General features: G+C 39.5%; 1 protein-coding gene across 1 annotated transcript; it reads left to right on the plus strand.

Annotated features, from left to right (window-relative positions):
• The first annotated feature begins 7,166 nt into the window (after positions 1-7,166).
• Positions 7,167-17,233, plus strand: stmn2b (stathmin 2b). Its single transcript, XM_066674282.1, has 5 exons — positions 7,167-7,293; positions 12,642-12,737; positions 12,999-13,174; positions 14,484-14,675; positions 15,227-17,233. The coding sequence occupies exons 1-5, from the start codon at positions 7,275-7,277 to the stop codon at positions 15,284-15,286; spliced, it is 543 nt and encodes a 180-aa protein (XP_066530379.1). The 5' UTR covers positions 7,167-7,274; the 3' UTR covers positions 15,287-17,233.
• Positions 17,234-18,103: the final 870 nt, after the last annotated feature.

Genomic DNA, 18,103 nt, shown 5'->3' on the forward strand with positions numbered 1-18,103 from the left:
AGCTATGGCCAGTCAGTTGCACATATTAAAAATCAGAGGCCACAATTTCTTTCATTAATTTGACTGGACAATTTATGCATTTTTCAACTTTCAAGAAGAAATGCACAATGTTTGCATGCCTTTAGTTTACAACATCATCTGAACACAGCAGCTGTCCTTAACTTTGTGTGAAAATTTAATGATGAATGGAACTATAAAATGCTCCAAAATTACTTGGAATAAGATCTGTTTACATTGACTTCCATTGAAAGCTAAGGCTTTTACTTCTCCTACAAATTTGTTATATTTGGAGATACACGTTTGTGATTGGACAGAAATGATTTTAAAGACACAGTACAAAACAAAGCATCAACAACTATATTTACAACAGCTTGTTTTCTTTTTAGAAGAAATGCTTTTAATTTTTCATTGAACTTTTGCCACACCTCCAACTGTCTTCAAATTTTGTTTAAATATCTGCTTCTCATAAACCCCATAAAACAATGTTAGACTCAACTCTCTACCAAACCGTACATTTCAAATATTTAGTGGTTTACACCAGAATTCCTTAATTGCTTGTCTATTTATTTTTGTCTAGTTATGCTGACAGCCACACGTCATTTCAGATCCATTGAAATGAGTTTTATTATAACAGTGAAAATATGGACAGTGTGAATTGGAAGCAGGACTGGGGCTTTAGATTCTCTTAAAGAAGGTAAGCACTGCTTTTAGTTAGGAGTCCCGTTTTCGTACATTCTTTAATACATGTTTAAAATAGATGTTCAACTGGTTGGTTTCACTTCTTTTTCCTTTGACCTTGGCCTTAGAAATATGTAAAAGCAGGTTTGACTGGAAATAATCCTTGGTATCTGATTTTGCACAATACTGTATATCTAATATACAATCTTGTTTCCCGGAAACTATCCTTTATGTGTTACATTTGAAATGAGCAGATCATTAATCCTCTACTGGCTAAACTATTTGTAGTGTAGAGGATTTTAGGGGCACATCCATTGGTGTGCTGAAACAGTGGGCTAGTGTCAGCAGACCACAGCAACCAATTACCTGAGATACTTTGGCACAGATATAAAATGAAACCCCCACAGCCTCAAACAGTCATTTAATGGCTAAAATAGGCTTTGTGCTCTGTTGCCAAATTGGATGTTTCACCACCCACTTTGATTGTTTTTTTATTATTATTATTATTCCAGCTGACTGGCAAAAATGATGTAATTTCGTCAATCACCTCTACATCAGATGTGGATAGTTAAACACACAACAAAGAATTAATGAGTGGATAGCAATTTTAGTTTCTAAACAAATAAATTTATATTTTGCAGATCATTAATAAATCAATTTGAATCAAATTCTATTGGTTATGTCTATACAGTCTTCTTGTCATTACTTTTCATTGTGTTGAGTAATATTTCAGGTTACTCTGGATTTCATATTAAAAATCAAATATATATAGGGACTGCACAAATATACAGTGGCACAATAGATAGTGTCTCTGCCACACAGCTCCAGGGCCCTGGGGTTGTGGGTTCAATCCCTGCTTCAGGTGACTGTCTGTGAAGAGTTCAGTGTGTTCTCACTGTGTCCATGTGGGTTTCCTCCGGGACTTCTTCCACAGTCCTAACACACACATATTGGTAGGTGAATTGGCTACTAGTGAGTAGTGTGTGGAGGACTGACACCCCCCAGAGTGTGTTCCTGCTTTATGCCCAGTGATTCCATGTAGGTTCCAGACCCACCGTGACCCTGAATTGGATAAGCGGTTACAGGCAATGAATGAATTAAAATGATACATACATTTGATTCTAGAAAAATATGTATTGATTTACTAAAACCAGAGAGAGCTACAGAACATCTTTCCAAATGAACTGCAAGTAATGTTCATTCATTCATTCATTCATTCATTCATTATCTGTAACCCTTATCCAATTCAGGGTCGCCGTGGGTCCAGAGCCTACCTGGAATCATTGGCAAGGCGGGAATACACCCTGGAGTTCACAGGGCAACACACACACTCACACATTCACTCACACACACACACAGCTACGGACACTTTTGAGTCGCCAATCCACCTACCAACGTGTGTTTTTGGACCGTGCGAGGAAACCGGAGCACCCGAAGAGAAAACCACACAGACACGGGGAGAACACACCAAACTCCTCACAGACAGTCACTCGGAGGAAACCCACGCAGACACAGGGAGAACACGCCAAACTCCTCACAGACAAAAAAAAAAAAAGTTTCACACTATGCAAAGTTCAGTTGATTTTTTGTAATAAAATATAAAATATAATGGGGGGAAATTAAGATTCATTATATTTACACAGTGAAATATAACTGTTCTATGACTTGAGACAGAACAAATCACAGTGGATCTTAGACTGATGGCAAAGATTTTGAAGAAGATGATGAAGATGATGATGACAGATGAAAATGTGCTGCTATTGATGAATGTGATGACAGGGGTGATGGTAATATTGTCTGTAATGATGATGGTCTACTTGCACTTCCAGTTCAGAAATACTGAGTCTTAGCTCCTAGCTGAGGTCATTGTGCTTTAAGAGCAGATATCTGGTCCCTCCTCATGCTGCACAGCGCTAGTGTTGACTGGAGCAGAGCCAGAGAAAGACAGGACTAGACTGTAGGAGTGGTCCACCACTTATCTTAAACATAGATGAATAGCCAAGACATTTTGCTTCTGAAATGTCCTATTTTAGATTTGCTTAGGAGCTACATGAATGAAAGAGCAAAAATGGGAAAACTAATTATGAAATAATAAGTATCTTTTAAAAAAATGTATGACATTTTAAATAATCTAGTATTGTATAAATCTTTATAATTATTAACTTTATAATGATAAAGTAATATCTAGGTTCCTCTAGTCATCAGATAGTCATTTATAATACCTTTAAAGTCATTTATTAAAAATACTGCAGTATCAGAGCAGCAAATCCTGTAGGGATTACTGCAGCAATACAGACATATAAATATCCTGCTCACATTCATATAAAGAATGTCCTGTAGAAATCTTCTCAGGGATGCTGAGTGGCTGAGAACCCTGGGGGCCATCTGAGTGGGAGAGTGTGGGGTGTGATGACTAACAAGCTGCAAGACACACACACATGCATTAGTGAGTCACCTTTCAACACTGCCCACATTCCCTCAGGCACTGTGACAAGACACAAAACCTGGTGAACATCACTGGATGAACCTGGAATCACCCAGTGTGAAAAAAATTAGAGTAGAGGAGCTATTTATTCACTCATCTTCTGTAACCCTTTCACCCAGATCAGGGTCGCAGGGACCAGGTTATTGCCTGTTGCTATTTGCCAATGAAACAGATAAGTAATTGTATCCTCTGACCAAGATCAGCACTCAAGCCCAAATGACAGAAACGGGCATAGTTCAAACCCTGATTGACATACAGTGGGTAAATCCTTAAGAACAAATGGGAGAGGTTTCCCACACATTCATGGGGTAACCACCAGTGGAAATGTAGTGTTCATTTAAATCCACTTGTGGTCTGCTTGATATCATTCAAAGTTAGAACCATGCATAGATTATAAAGGTCAGTTTTCTTCCCGCAGATTTATAAGTGGCTTATAAGGCTTATTATATCCGAAGAAGGGCTTCCTTTTTGCAGACTTCTGACATCAGAGACATCACTAGAATTTAAATGAATGACGTCTTGATTTGTAGAATGCTGGTCCACTCAGGAGCCACAACCTTGTCTTACTTTTTTTCTCCAAAATATTTGGAACAGTCAGTTTATTCAGAGCTGTGTGACCTGAGTGAAAACCCAGCTATTCCTATTCATTCATTCATTCATTGTCTGTAACTGCTTATCCAGTTCAGGTTCAAGGCGGGTCCGGAGCCTACCCGGAAGCACTGGGCACAAGGCCCTTTTCTTGTATTTTGTAAATGTTATTTAGAATAGCTTATTTATAAAGTAATTTGAGAAAATGTAAATATTTTACACAGAAGTGTAAAATCTCAAGTGCTGGCCTCACTTCTACTGTGACCCTGGGGTTACTGTGTGAAAACAATCAAAACTGAAGGGAATCTGGGTGCAGGTACCACATTTAACCCCCAAACAAGGATAGTATGGGCCCGTCTCAAGAGGGTGATGCCACAGCTAGAGAGAAAAGAGGAGTGGAACCAGGGGTCTCATAGTCCTAAGTGACAATGCCAGTATGAAACAGTGGTTGCAATTCTGAATCCTTTGTATAGTTCTTAAATTAAAGAAAAAATAAAGAGAGTGCAAAGCAGCCAACTCACCCAGCAAGTGCATTTGGAACAAGAGATTCTGAGTGGATTTGACAGTGGAAGTGGAGGATTTCTCTTGACCTGGCCCTGTCTCCTCACTGTGTATGAAGTGGAATGCCTCCATAGTTGTGTGTACTATTCCTGCTGCACTATTCCTTCTGAAGAACAACATAAAAACAACACTGTTGTTTGGTGGTTAGCATTCGCCTCCCAGTCCTGGGATCTTGGGTTCAAGTCCCATCTGGATGGAGTTTCCATGTTCTCCCTGTGTCTGCGTGGGTTTCCTCTGGGGGCTCCAGTTTCCTCGCACAATCCAAAAACATAGCGGTTAAGTGAATTGGCTACTACTAAAAACCTGTCCTGGTGTGTGTGTGCATGTGTGCGTGTGCGTGTGTGTGTGTGTGTGCGTGTGCGCGTGTGTGTGTGTGTGCGTGTGTGTGTGTGTGAATGAATGTCTGTATGTGTATGCCCAGAAAAGGATGGCACTCTATCCTGGGTAAATCCCTAGTGCCTGACGCAGTCCTCCAGGCAGACGGTCTTTCCTGGTTGAGAGTGCACTCTGTGCATTTGCCTGCTGCTTCTTGCTAGTGTGTGTGGATTAAGTGTTGAATTGAATGGCGTTCTGTGCAGTGTTGATTGTAAAAGCATCCTTGGGTATACGGAAAGGACCTATATATGTGTAAATCTAAATAAATAAAATCATTTAAGGTTTTTGTTGTTTCTAGTAGTCCATAATTGTGTTATCCTGATGAGTTGACTCTAATGTTTGAACAGATGATCATTGACTGAACTCAAATGAACATGATGGTTTTCTAATGGGATCTTACAGTGTCCTACAGGAAACTAGCTGTCACTAATGATAACCATTAAGCCAATTCCCATTAGGTAGCAAAACCACCATGTTTTCATCCTAATGTTTATAGTTTTTTCTTCCTTCACTGAGTTGTAGCCTCTATAGTCAGAGAGCTCTTCAGTATAGTCCCTGCAGGCACTTACAGCAAATATAGGGACATCAGGTCAGGTGGAAAATGCGCAGGGCCAAGGGCAGGAGAGGTTTTCAGGCTTAAATATGTTAGGGTCAATTTAATAGTGCACAGCTCACCTCCATCCAGTTTATACAGTAATTCAACTCATCCTTCAACAGCCTTAATAGTCTCAGATCCAGTTGAAGTGCCATGAATAAGATATTTAAGGCACCCACACTCAGTGATAAAATAACTACAGAAATAACAATAAGATGATGTTCAAATATTATTGTAATTAATATTTTCTTCTGTTTGTTTTCATTCTGTTGGATATTGACTCTGCGCTGCTTTGCAGTGTGATTACTGTACCATTCCACAAGATATTTGAAAATGTGAAATTGTGTAATTTGAAAATATCTTGATATTTAACTTTCTGAGATATGAAGTTATACAGAGGGGTTTGATATGAAAGGCTGGGGTTTACCAAGGGTTGTAATGTCTACACTGAAAACTGAGCCATTTCTTTATGACCCAAAATAATGCTATGTAATAATGGGAAAAGTAATATTTGAACTAGAGCTTCCACACATTGCACTTGCAAATGTGACATCACTGTTTTCCAAAATTAAAAAAAAAAAGCAGTGTTTAAATGAAACACAACACTGAGTCTTCACAAATTTAATGATGTGTAAGCATAACCTTCAGTAACCTCCAGCCATTTCACAGACCCTGTCTCTCCACAGCGCTTGTCCTGTGAGCACGGTTTGCCATTTTCTTTTGTGCACTCATTGTTCTGTACAATATAACATGTATTTACAAAGCTTCTACACTCTTTTCAGTAACAGAAGTCACCTAGATAGGGTGTGCATAGCTAATGTGCAAATATTATTTAATTGTATTTGATATGTGAGGTTTTGGTAATTTTAAACTCAGATACTGCAGGGCCAACTGTAATCAATATGTGCATCGAGAGTCATTCATTCATTATCTGTAAGCGCTTATCCATCAGGGTCGCAGAGGGTCCAGAGACTACCAGGAATCACTGGGCGCAAGGTGGGAACACACCCTGGAGGGGGCGCCGGTCCTTCACAGGGCGACGCACACTCACACATACACTCACACTTATGGACAAAGTTGAGTTGCCAATCCACCTACCAACGTTTTGGACCGTGGGAGGAAACCCACGCGAACACAGGGAGAACACGTCAAACTCCTCACAGACACCCGGAGTTTGACACCAACCCACAACCTCCAGGTCCCTGGAGCTGTGTGATTGCGACACTCCCTGCTGCACCACGGTGCCACCCTGCAGTGAGATATCTTATATTTAAATCTGGTCCCACATATAAATGTTAAAACTCTGTGCCATTAGCATGTGATGTTTTAGGAAGGAAACTGGCTATGATGCTAACCGTAGGTAAGATTTGGTAGCTATATTGGCTCCTGTGCTCCACCTAGAGTTACAAAGTATAATTCATTTTAAAGCACTGTCCAGAAATCAAGGAGGTTGCCTACAATCCTCAAACAGTTACACAGTGCTGTTTCTGTGCTAAGCCCAATGTAGCAATGACAGAGGCTTTGTTCTCTGCAGGTCGATATTAAAGATACGGTATCAGACTGATTTTGCTGCTGTAATTTTAAAATAAAATAAATACTATCTTCTGTTCCTTTAATTAGTAGGAAGGCTTTGTTAGTGACATGAGCCTCGTAGCTCCAGCGCGAACCAAAAGGGGCACATTTCAAACACAACCTTTTAAAATAATTTCTACATCTGGAGCAAAGAAGAGAGGAGTGATCCTCGGTAAACTATCAGTTTAAAAGCGCGAGGGGGCCGCAAATATTGCACTGAATCTGACAGCACTGACCTGCTGCTTTTCAATCTGGTAATGCTGGTAATGAATTCCTAGTCCCCGCCCCTCTCCTCTCTGCTGTCTCTCCGCACTCAGGGCGCTGTTGTGCTGACTCAGTGCCTTCAGAGCTCCTCTCTCTCCGCACACCGCTCAGCCGAACACAGCACACGCAGCTCTGCACACCTCGACCACCGCGACCATGGCCAAGACTGCAATCGGTAAGACTCGCTTTTACCTGGGTTACGCTTGGGAAGCGGGCTCTGTAGTAATGGGGGCTCTTGGTGCTGTGCGATGCTCCAGCGCGAGGCGACACCCTTTTAATGCACAATAGACTCTGAGGACTGGGGACCAGCCACAGTCTGCTGCAGTCAATCAACAGTGAAGCCGATTAAAACACATTAAAAAATAACAATGCATTCTATGAGCTAAGACATGCATCGGGTTTATCAGTCTTTTACCTCATTGGCTGTGACAGTGCCTTTGCTTTTGATGGGTGCGCGCGCCAGTAACCCCTAGACGCATCACTGATCCTTAATTTGTGAATCTCTTTTTACTAATATATTTTTGGGTAATAGCATATAAAAGTACATTCTAAAGCTCTAAAGCTGGTGGAAGGCTATCAGGGAAAGGTCCTCGAGCGGCTGAGAGGAGGCTCGAGCCTCGAGCCTGACCCAGCATAATGCAGAAGGACCCCACCCAACATCCAAGGCGCACCATATGATTCATTACAGCTGAACAATGACAGACGCAGCACAGACAGAAGGCAACACACACCATCCGCCCCACGATTGTGTTGCACCACCGCTGATCTTAACACTGCCACTGCAGCAATTAAATGTGGGCGCAGCATCATCCGCACCAAGCTGGTTCTGACATGGTGCATGCGTAAAACGACCAGAAAAATCTCATCCGTTCATTTCCATCAGCCCCTGTGTTGCGTTCCTGCTTTTACACCAGCGCTAGTCACCGGCTCTATCATTTTCATATGTCTCCAGGCAGGCAGATTTGCTGGTGATTTTGGGTTGGGCTCTTTATCAGCTCAGGTTAGCAACACAGACCCTTTTCACTGATGTTCACTCTTTCAAATACAGATATAAGAAGATGCAAAATGCCATATGAGAACCATTTTGGTTGCCTGGTGGTTCTATAGAGAGCTAATTCTTATTCTTGTTTTTATTATTATTATTATTTTGTATATATTATGTGTGTTCAGAACATTATAACTTCAATAACCTCCAGACAATGTAAAGACATTTGAAAGAACCTTTAATTCGGTAAATGCTAACATATTGTGGGACATTTCTTTGAGAGCATATCTGCAAATAGACTTGTGCTGCTGTTTATTACCTATTCCAATTTATTGCCTGCTTATTACCCACTGACCTATTCATGTTCATGTCCGGGGCATATTCACTTACAGGATAAACTATAGGACCCTTTCATGTGTCATCTCTTTATAAATTGATTAATAAGATCATAGGCTGCTGTGGGTGATTAATTCATGAGCACTTCTATTCATATGCATGTGTTTCTGACTGAGCCTCTGCTGTCTGGAGCAGTGATGGATGGGCTGGATGTGTGCATGCACTCAGAGACCCCTGTAATAGAAATGTGTATGCCCTCGAGTCGTCTGGGCCATAAACATGTCTTCTCGCTTCTGTAGATTTGGATGAGTAGAGTGGGGCGGGCCAGGCTCTGGTCTCACTGAGTTATGGGTAGACGCTGGGGTGGTGGTGTGCTGCTGGGGCCATGGGTGAGGCACGCAGTTCTACCTGTCACATCACTTCCCAAAAAAAAACATGATGAAGACTGGGAACTCTTAGTGAGGAATGTTTAGTGTATTTTTAAGCAAAGAACAGCATATGTTCTTTTAATATTTTGGTAAGGCATGGACAGGCCTAGCATGCATTTGGTGCAATGTTTAGGGCTGTTATTACACATTTTTATATGTAATTTATTGATCATTTTGATGATTTATTAAATAATTATAGATTTATATGAGCGATTTCAAAATATCACTCTTTACCAGAGAAAGTAAGTAAACAAATGAGTCATTAAAGTCATTTAATTTGATTATAAATAATTGATATCAGATAAAAATAATAAAAATGTTCTTTATTAGGGGATAAATCAATATGTAAAAGGTGTGTTAATGGCCACTTTAATATATTTATGTTTAGAAAATGCCCACAGAACCAAATCAACCAATGTACAAGGCATTTTAGCTTTTAGTTCAAATTCACAATAAGGAGAAAGGACACAATAATCAATACAGTCAATAGAATATTCATAAGACCTTAAACAGGTGGAGGAGAAACCATTTTTTTGTCAAGGCACATTATTGATGTAATTAAATCCAGGCAATGCTTCCAACCACTCACCAAACTAAGAAGATGATTGGTGCATTCTAACCTTCTGACACAAAAGTTATATACTCAGCTAATTTGACAGAGAAAATGCCAGAAGACAGATGTTAAGGGTGGTTGATTATCTCCTGTCAGGTTTTCATTAGTATGGCTCGATGCATTTGATATATTTCCTCCGGATTTGAGCTGCAGGTTTGTTTGGGTGTAACTAATCCCACCTGACACACAAAATCAATCATAAAGCATTACTTACCTGAGATAAACATTTAAAAAGTGAAACAGGAATCAAATGGATAATTGCTCTTTATCATTCGGGAATAAACGTACAGATACCAGATACCACCAATTCACCTGCAGACCACAGGGGTGTGGCTAAACATTGAACCGTAGCTTTGAGATAAGATTTGTGGTCTTGTGTGTTTAGCCATCTCCACTATGGCTCACAAGCTTCTCTGACAAGCATGACTTACACTTAAGCTCTGTCTGTGTTTACAGTGTCACAGTTAATATAAAAGATTACTGTCATGTCTGCCTTGGGTGATAGGACCTTCTATAGGACCTAGTGCAGCTATAGAGCTGAGAGGAGGAGGTCTGCATCAATGCACTGGACAAAGGGTGTGTGTGTTCGCATGTGGAAGTGTGTGTGGGGAGGGTGATTATTGATTTCCAGGGTGGCCATTCTGATGCATTATCAAAGAAGTAACACAAAAGACTGTCGTTTCCTTATTGATGTGTCTTGTGTAGTTACCCTGTTACTACGGATATATTGCCACTTGTGTCAGTTCCCCAATGTAATTAAAAGAAAAATATTGTTACATTTTTTACATTTTTTGATTTGCATTATTAACACTAGTACTAACACTGCCCAAAGTGTCTTGATACAAATAAAAAATGTCAGAGAATCACTGATTAGGGGATCGTGGGTTGATGCTAATATCCATTTTTTATGGACACTGATACAGATAGGAACTGTAGAAACTGACTTTAAACAAGCAATTTATGTCTATGGTGTTGCAGTAAAAATCAACACAAATTCAAAATTCAATGTTTAAATATTAATATGAATTTCTACACAGATGCCCAGCACTGCAGCTCTAAAAATACGCTATTCATATATCAATTTAATGTATTTACTGAATCTAAAATTACCCCTGACATATTTTTTTATGTTAAATATCTCCATAAAAACATTTATACAAAATATTCGATATTATGAGATGACAGGAGTGGTATATGATTTATTCACCTTCATGATCATATCTAAAGTTGCGTTTATACTGCAAAGACCATGAGCCTCTCCATTCTCTCAATGACATTTACTAATAATAGCAATTTCAGAGACAGACATCAGGCCCTGTGTGACGTTTCCTTTTTGACTTGCTTAGCAGCCAGTTAACCTGAATTACACGCTCCAGTGAACTGCAAATCTCCCTCATTTCTTCCTGGCTGAAGAGCTGAGGGGAAATGGCTGCTTGCGTGTGTGTGAAGGCTCAGTGTGAGCCCTCAGTATTTGGCCAAACCCCACCAGTAACCCAGCCGATTTTCCAGCCTCAGCGTCTGTAATCCAGGTGGGAATACATCTGTCTGATTCTTCAGCATGTGGGGAAGGGTTAACAAGTTCAGAGAGAGAGGAAGAGCTGATCAGATTTCCTCTGATGCTTGATGGACTGTACTCAGCAGTGCAGAGGGACAGCACTCTTAGGCGTGTCTAGTGCCAGGTCGGTAAGATCAGAACAAATAAACACTCAGCAATACAAAGCAAAACTATACAGTTAACAGACTGTAAATGACTGCAGGGAGCTGTTTGTGGCTGTCGTATCATGAACAATAATGCTTTTTATACAGTTTATTTCCTGATGATTGAAAAGGTTGAAAACGTCCAGAGGCAGCTGTGTTAAAATGTCTTTACATTCAGGTAAAATAAAGCTACAAAGGATTTTTTATAAAGTAAAAACTTCAAATCATTTGAATCAATAATAAATTAGTACGGCGCAGCGCTGTGAGTAATATAATATAATATAATATCATTTATATCATGAGAAGAAATTGAGGATGATGATTAGTATTGTTCAAATAATAGAGTCAGCAAAAGAGCAAATTTTCTCAGTGCTGAGATGATGCAGTAATTAAAGTGACCAACCTGCAGAATTATTGTAGTAAAAACTGTAATCAAAATATTACAGAGCGTTACATGAATCATTAATAATAGTAATAATGCCTACCTATATTGCATTTGACAGATGCACTTCACTATTTTTAATTCTGTTACAGAGGTAGGCTAATGCAGTGTTAGGAGTCTTGCCAAAGGACTCTTATTGGTGATGTCTGCTTTTCCTGCCTGAGCTGGAAATTAAACCCTGGTCTGGTGTTTGGAAGGCACCACTGTTTCACACAACACTACTATAACAAATATATGGAAACTAGAATATTGCCAAAGTAAAACAAACTCTCTGTTTTATAATCTATAAATAAGTATGGTATGTGAAGTTTATTAGTGCTGCTATATTTTTACGGCCTAAAATTAAATTAAACTTTATAACAGTTGAATTAAAGATTAAAATAACTGTATAAAATGAATGTGTATATAAAGTTAAAGTGTTAGTTTAAAGTGAAGATTAATCAGAATTTAAAAATAAATTTGTAAAATCCTGCTCTTAATTAGATGACCAGAGTATTCAGTATTAGTTATATAGCATGGTAATATCTGTAAACCTGCATTCCTTTCATAAAATGGTGTGTGTACAATTTGTGTTTGTCAAAGCTGTCAAGAAAATAGTATTCTTGGGTAAATTTATTGTCATCGGGATGATTTATCTAATCAAATCTATAGCAGATCAAAAGAAACCTCACTGCAACACTAAATAAATAATGAATATAATGTTTAATGCAGCAGGAGGAATCCTATGGGGAATATGGTTGTTTGGGAAACCGGAGCATGTAAGGACAAGCACTTCGCACCCAATCCCCCCCCCTCCACCTCCTCCACTGGGGCTTATAAAAAAACTCCCACAAAAATAGAGACAATGCCTGCGCTAATTCAGCCCTCTGAGAAAGCTGCTTTGATGCTGTTTTTCATGTGAATTGTTGAATATTTATTTTCCACAGCATGTGAGGATGTGATCTGTAATAAGCAGAGAGGGACTAAGGTAGCAAATCTAGGCCAAGGACTTTGTTTTGATGTGGTGTGTGTTTCCCTGCAGCTTACAAAGAGAAGATGAAGGAGCTGTCCCTCGTCTCCCTCATCTGCTCCTGCTTTTACCCAGAGGCCCACAATAAGTTGATGGGCGAGTTTGAAGGTAGGAAAGGAAAATGATAATGAGACCATCCAGTAACATTTCAAGTGCTTGCTGAATCATGGATTAACATGTTAGTGTTTAGAGCTCTGGCTTTACATGCCATTACAATCCATTAGACATTTTCATTATAATCAAGGTCAATAAATGTCTGCTTCTAATGAATGGATACGTATGCACAGTCCTTACATCAATCCTTTAGTAAATCTGCAGTCCAGTTCTAAAGTAGGGCCATATGTATCTCCTTGCTCTTTATGTGCTCAGACATGAAGGTCAAGCCCATTAACAAGCGGGCCTCTGGCCAGGCCTTTGAGGTGATCCTCAAACCTCCGTCCCCAGTGTCTGATGCGGGCTACAGCATTACCTCTCCCCCAAAGAAGAGGGACGTCTCGCTGGACGACATTCAGAAGAAGCTGGAGGCAGCTGAGGACCGAAGGAAAGTGAGTGAATTATTAAATACTGGAAAAATTGGTATGAAAAATTCAAATTTGTGCCCTGATATTTGCCTGTGATTTTATAGACATTGATGCACTACTAGCAATAAACACACACACACACACACACACACACACACACACACATACATTTAAACAGGTTTTATTTGTATTTGTCTCTTAAAACTATAAAACTCCTATATATTTGTATTCTTTCTTAGTGACTCTATAACGACTGGTGGAACTTAATTCTTTATCATATTAAAAAAGTGGCATTTTACCTGTTGAAAATGTCCAGAGCTGTATTTGTATTCAGTTATTCCGTGTAGTTTATATTCTGACAAAAGCATGAATCACAGTTGTGATTTTAAGGAAAAGCATGGGCACCCATGTTGTGTTATTTGGGAAAACAGTACAGTTATTAAAATGGAAATACACAGATATTTGTAAAATCCTCTGCATCAGTGGTCCTCAAACTGCGGTATGTGGACCTCTGTTAGTATGTGAAGCAGCTTATGGTAGTGTGCCAGATGACATATAAAAGATTGGTTACATTCACTGAAAAATTAATTATAGAGTGACTGAAAATATATAGTTGTCATGTGTAAATTATGTGTTTGTTTCAGGGTTTTTAAAATTAATATGTGTTTTTTGCATTAACAAATACACTGTGAGCAAATAATAACTTAAAGATCAGAAACAGGTCACACATAATAAAAAAAAAATACTGCTAGCCCAGTCTCCAATAAAAATCTGGTGAAGATCTTTGTTTACCAGTTGCCAAAGAGATGACAAGACAAAGACCAAGCACTGTTACTAAACGGATGTGGAGCTCTTTTTAAAGCTCACCAAACTAGCCTCTTTCACAGCATGGCTAGGCCTGGCCCTTTCGCTAATATGTTTTGTAGTAAATGCATTTATTGGTGTACTATGTACAAGTTTTGTGTTTATGTGATAGGATTTACATGTGGTATGATTTTAACTAATGATTTTGAATATGTTAAAGTTAAAAAAAAAAAAATCACAAACTATTCACTTAAATTTATAGCAGATGAATGATTATTTTCACTTGCGTGGTATCTACACTTTTTCATTCTGGACCTAAATTAGCATCAAAGTTATTGATTCCATTTGACGTGTCAAACCCACGCCACCACAGTTGATTTCATTTTGTAAAGCAGATTATCGACAGTTTTTGTTTCCCTGCAGGCTGTTAGTTATTGATCAGGGACTATCCAGATGTCCTTTAGTGTTCTTGAAACTCATTCTCCTTCTCCCTCCCTCCCTCCCTCCCTCTCTCTTTTTCTGTCTGCAGTCTCAGGAGGCTCAGGTGCTAAAGGCTCTGGCTGAGAAGCGTGAACATGAGCGGGATGTGCTTCTGAAAGCCATGGAGGAGAACAGCAACTTCAGCAAGATGGCTGAGGAGAAGCTCACCATGAAAATGGAGCATATCAAGAAGAACCGTAAGGCTCTCCTCACAGCCATGATCAAGCGCCTGCAGGAGAAGGTGAGAACTCTGAAACTGGCATTGGATGGAAATGAAATGATCTGAATCAAATTGATGCTGTAAAATTTAATTGCAGCATGCTGTCACTAGGGGGCACTAAAGAAGCACACTAATGTGTAGTGTAGTGCTGTAGGTAGCTCTGCTCCTCCCATTACGTGTATTTGTTCACTCACTCTCTCGTTTTGCACACAGGAAGCTTCTAGTGCCGTATGCATGATGTATGGTGATTTGCATCACTGACATTGTGTGTCCATGTAACAAACTAATTATAATGCTGTTAGGATATTGGACAGCACTTGACAGATAGTCCTACTCTTGACAGACTACTAGAAATATTCAAAATGTGATTGGATTTTAGGCCTTTAAAGGCTGCTAATCAATTAATTAATAATAAACCTTTACTCCCACAGCTGAGGTTATGTCCATTATCACTGTGTCCCACACTACAGTTCTTTAGGAGATGTATAAATAATTTACTGTACAATTTACTGTGCAAAATGTAACCGAATGGACAACCGTGGGATTTTTTTTTCTTTTTTTTTTTTGTGCAGGAGAGGCATGCCCAGGTGGTGCGCAGGAACAAAGAACTGCGGGAAGAGCTGACAGCATGAGCGTCTCTTCACCTTTACTGCTCCCTCTCTCACCCTCTAACCCCTGACCCCCATCCGCCTGACCACCCACCATGAAGAGCAAGATTCCCGGATCCCCCACCCCGCCCTGAGGGATAAGGACCAACTCCACCCCTCTCCAACACCACCCCCCTCCCCCAGTCCCACCTTTAAAAAGAAAAAAAGAAAAACAAGTATCATGCATCCCACTGCTCCCTAAACAAGAATGTTTTTGCTCGAAATTTGAAATGAAACCAGTGAAAGTGGGTACTGTTTTCTTTTGTAAATACTTCCTTTTTTTGTTATATATGAGACTACAGAAGTATTGCAGTGTGCCATTTTATAGTTTTCTCTCTCTCTTTCTCTCTCTCTCCCTCTCTCTCTCTCTCTCTCCCCCTCTCTCCCTCTCTCTCTCTCTCTCTCTCTCTCTCTCTCTCTCTCTCTCTTTCTCTCTGTGTTAATGGATGTTATTCATTTTTTCTCTCGTAATCTCTGGAATCTGCTGCAGTTTCTCTCGTATCAGGCTTAGGTGTTTGTGAGTTTGCCAGCTATCTGACGTTTTGCAGTTTCAACTCTTTCAACCCCAATGGCCATGTTCTTATCTGTGTCCGTGTGGAGAGCATAAGAAGTCGCAGCACACAAACAAACACACAAACTTCTGTAATTTGTGACAGGTAGATTACATGTGAGATTCCTATATGAGCCAACACTTGCTGTCTGTCAATCTACCTGTCTAGTCTTTATCTCCCTTCATACATACACTGTTCATTAATGGACATGCACACACAGCCCATACATGTATACATGCCATAACCACCCATGATTTAGCAAAGACAACACACTGCTCAGGAGGAGCTTGCTAAATCTAAGTTTCAGCTTTGCCTTTGTTACGAGACATTTGTGCCTCTTGGCCAAATTTGTGCCAATGTACTGTCCATCCTACTTTGAGGCTGTTTACATCTTGCATCAATCACTGTCACACTGCATTGACTACATGAAAAGTCAGGTGTAAACACACCCAGCACTCGTTGGGATCAGATTACTATCAGAATACTCAAACCATATTCAATCAGTCAGAAAGGGAACTTAAACATCAGTATAGACTCGAAGCATTCTTATATCTGCATATAGTTAATTTAATGGAACCTTAGGTTGTGAGTATTGAAGAGCAGGTGAGAGGATGAACTAAGAAACACTAGCTGGAGGATACACAAGGCATAGCCAAAACCAAGTGCCTTCTTGAAATATAGGCAGATTAAAGCATGGAAACCAAAATTGCCATGTATCCTAAAAGGGGAAAAGAAAAAACACAGAATCGTGACTGTAAAAATCAGACTTAAATTCCTAAAAGAATGGAAACCGGCCAAAGTGTCCCTGATATAATGGACATGAAACACATGTTAGTGAAAGGTTTTAATGAATTTTAAATTGCTTTTGCAAAATTGCAGCACAATTACATATTTTCCCAAAGAATTCAGCTCAAATGTAAGGTGTAAACAGCCTTTAAGTGTCCTCTTCATTTCCTAGAGTAGAATGTAACTGATTGAATGATCCAGTGTGTAGGCTGATGGTTCTCTCTACTAATCAGATATCCCAGAGAGAAACTAATGCTAAAATGATGAGCACAACAGAGACTGCTATACACCAACAATAGATGGAGTGAGGTACAAATAGCAGACACCATTGGGGCTCTAGGGAGAAAGGAATACAAAGTGACCTCACCTTTTCCTCCATGCATAGGTGTGTGTGGCTGCCTGTAAGTGTGTGTGTGTATGTGTGTGTGTGTCCAAAGTGGTAGGGGAGTGTGTCATTCCTCTTGGTGCAGGTGGAGACCCAGTATCACACACCCTCCTTCTGCATCCTCCTTTTCTCCTGTTTGTGCGCTTTCTTCCCTTAACACATATATCTTTGTGAGCAAGCTGTGGTGAATAAAGGTTTGGGGTTCTGTGAATGAGAACATGTCTCTGTGGCTCTTTATTCAATTTTTGCTTTTAACCGTGCAGTTTATTTAAGCAACTTTATTTCATGGTGTTTATTAAGTGTGGGGGACAATTTAGACAGTTTCCTCAGTGTTTTTACTGAGTGATAAAATTCCATTATTAATTAGCATTGCTAATAATGCTACAATGTAGCTCCAGAGCAAAACAAAGAAACTAACTTAGGAAAGCCAATATGTTTTGAAAATCAACTAGAGTCAGGGCAAGTGGGAAATATTGTATATTAAGTTTACACCCGGAATATAATTTTTAAAAAGGAATTCCTCTGTTTTACCGCCTGATTAATGAAGCTTATAAACAAATTACAAATCGAGTTAAATTACTCAAAAAATGACAGATAAGTTTAGTGAAGATGACAGGAAGCAGACGTTCAAAGTGTTTGGACACCTCAGGAAGCTGATACATCAAATGGCTGCCAGATGATAGAAACCTTTTTTATGATATTTCTGAAATAAGAATTTGGCCTAAAACACTAAACCTAGAGTAATAATGAAAGTGTTTATAACTACACGCCATCTAATTTTACTTTTTATTTTTTACTTTACATATGTCTGAAGCATATTCCCTAAAGTAAAAGTCTTTTTTCTACAAAATTTGTTCGAGTTTAACGACCGCTGTAATGACATAATTCACCAGCAGGTGGCATCAAACTTCATGAGAATCAAGACTTGACACATCCAAACAGCTAATGTGGCTAATGCTCAATGCAGCATAATGCAACTAACGAAATATTACCTGGAAATCAGCCTCAGTCTCTATCAGCCACATTAGCAAAGGATATTTCAGTACTGATAGATTTCATTCTGGTATGTGCTGTCCCTTC

The sequence above is a fragment of the Hoplias malabaricus genome, chromosome 6 (genome assembly GCF_029633855.1).
Source record: "Hoplias malabaricus isolate fHopMal1 chromosome 6, fHopMal1.hap1, whole genome shotgun sequence".
Classification (NCBI taxonomy): Eukaryota; Metazoa; Chordata; class Actinopteri; order Characiformes; family Erythrinidae; genus Hoplias; species Hoplias malabaricus.